Source organism: Micromesistius poutassou (genome assembly GCF_964030765.1).
Source record: "Micromesistius poutassou genome assembly, chromosome: 8".
Taxonomy (NCBI): Eukaryota; Metazoa; Chordata; class Actinopteri; order Gadiformes; family Gadidae; genus Micromesistius; species Micromesistius poutassou.
The window spans coordinates 1,714,789-1,717,288 of record NC_140278.1 but is presented as its reverse complement, the minus strand read 5'-3'; the positions used below and the strand labels follow the sequence as shown (position 1 = coordinate 1,717,288).

The 2,500-nt window shown below is 39.7% G+C and overlaps 1 protein-coding gene across 1 annotated transcript in view; it reads left to right on the top strand.

The window, feature by feature from the left end:
• The window catches only part of rab13 (RAB13, member RAS oncogene family), a 7,868-nt gene extending 5,578 nt beyond the window's left edge, over positions 1–2,290 (top strand). Inside the window, exons 7-8 of the mRNA XM_084472176.1 lie at positions 184–234; positions 347–2,290. Of these exons, the coding sequence (XP_084328302.1) occupies positions 184–234; positions 347–415 (120 nt within the window). The 3' untranslated portion in view covers positions 416–2,290. The remainder of the gene's footprint in view (positions 1–183; positions 235–346) is intronic.
• The last annotated feature ends 210 nt before the right edge of the window (positions 2,291–2,500 follow it).

Here is a 2,500-nt window from a genome sequence, read left to right as displayed (position 1 = left end):
CTCTCTCTCTCTCTCTCTCTCTCTCTCTCTCTCTCTCTCTCTCTATCTCTCTCTCTGTACGCCTGTCTATCTGTCTGGCTGGCAGGCTGGCTTTCTGGTCTGTATGACTTGCTGGCTGGCTGGTTACTCATATTATTACCTCTCTAATCTTCTATCCTATTTGTTTTATATCTTTTCCCACAGTCCTTTATGGCTTTGGCGCTGGACATCCTACACAAATCCAGTAGGAAACCAGTAAGTACAAACTCACCCATAAGCCAGAAGAAAAACAGCAAAGAAGAAACATGAATGCAGTAATATTTCCTGCGTTCCCTGAGTTCAGAGTTGCTGTGTTTCCTTCAAACAGGGGCAGAACGACCGGGTCAGGATCACCAGCCCACAGAAGAAAGAGTCCTCCAAATGTGATCTCATCTAGAGGCTCTCTGTAACACTACTGTCATGTTTACAAGTAACCAAACAGTAAACCACAGGGACAGAAGGAAACTAAATGAGCACCTACCGTTAATGTCACTTACTGTAATTCATATTATAGCAAGTTACATGAGCGGAGACAATCAGAAAGACCCATGATCAGTGTTTCATAATGCGCTACCTGAGGTCTGCTGTTACTGTTTGGGTACTCTTATGGCGCTGTCAACGCAAAGCAATAACCCTCGTCTAGCCTTTTGTTTGAGCCCAGTGGATCAACCGTCTTATGGAGGCAGATAGTCTAAAGGTTGTGGGTTCATCGTTGCCCAATAGTCCACCTGTATGCTCATTACAGTCTCCTGGATAAGAACCACTGCTCTACGCTAAGGTCCCCCTTCACATGTCCACTCTCCAACGTAGATTCAACATCCAACCCCCCACTTATCATGACTCGAGAAGCCAGAGGTCAGATAGGCTCAGGCGGAACTAAAGTTACCGGATGATGGTAACATAACGGTAAAACGGTAAAATAACCTTTTTATTATCATTATCTCCACCATACTATGGTTGGATTGGGCCAAAATGCTGAATGGATTTCCATTCTGTATCGATTTTTCGGAAACAGGTGTTTTATTATGAAAGGAATATGAATGACCAACAGGAGGGCGGTATGCTGTCTCCATCTGGTGGCCATAAATAACCTTTAACTGTAAGACTAAATAACCAAATAAGGAAAACCCCTTAAATACTTTTTTATTGTATATCTTGGGCGGTTTTACAGCAAAATATTCTTTGGACTAGATCTCAGCTGATTATTTTAAAGTGTCAGTATATTGATGTCTAGTGATACAGGAGTACAGGAGTAGTTTATACAGCAGCAAAGCTATTCTTTCTCACATTAGAAAATGTATCGTCACTTCAGGCCCAGTTTATCACAGAGCAGCCCACGCCTGAGTCAAGTATCAGCTGTTAAGATGACATCGATTCCTTTTAAATTTAGTTAGGAAATAGTATGAGTCCCAAGGGACGTATAGGAAAAATAACCCCTCCACCTACAGTATTCCATGAAGCTGAAAATAACACGTCCACCTACAGTATTCCATGAAGCTCATTTGAGAGTTTAGTTTCATGTAAAATTGTAGGATTTGGTTTGACATTCATAAAAAAACAGCTGGTTTGTTCGTTTTGGTTCGTCTGTTGCCATTTCAGTTTTATAGGCCATATTTATATTTCCTAAACATAGCCATTTTGTAACAAGGCAAATAAAAAAGGAAGGAGGAAAAATATTTCAGATATTTTTGGAGGCTCAATCAATCAATTTCAAGCCTTAACCTCTTCGACAATCTTTTGTTTAGGCTTCTGCAGCCTTTGCTTTGCATACAGTATGTACACATGAAGTGCCTTCTTATTGACATTTAATAATATTGAATTCTGGAAGAAAATCCTAAATAATTCATAGTGCTTTTGCAGGTGTTAACTGAATGCTAGGATGTAGCATTATTTTCATTGAATGGAATAATATCTTCTTGGAGCCTTAAAAGCGGTGGAAATTACGGTGAATATTGGACCAACTATAATGGTGAATGGTTTGGTAGTAATGAGGGTGGGAATGAGGTAGATGAGAGGAGCAGAGATATGTGCAATAAGAGCAGATGTGATATCAGAGAAGAGAATATATATGGCTAAAGCATAGAAGTAATGAAAGAGATAAGGATGCAGAGACATTCCCTTTTTATATCTTAACATAATTGTATCGGCACTGTTGACTTCTATTGTATGTGCCTGTTTCAATTCTTACAATGGGTTTCCGTTTCTGAGGTACGTGACAAGCATTCATTGTATAGGCATTCATTCATTCATTCATTCATTGTAATTGCTATTGTCAAACACGATACTCAATAAAGTAAAAAGGAAAAATAACAAAAAGCTGGTTTTATGTAACATTGTGTTTATGAAAATGTACCCCTTCAAAACGTCATAACAACATCTGTTCGACTCAATAACACATTGCGATTTGGTCAAAACCGCCGTTGTAACCTGCAGCTATAGCAACCCACCTTCTCAGCATCAGCACCACTACGACGACACGCGC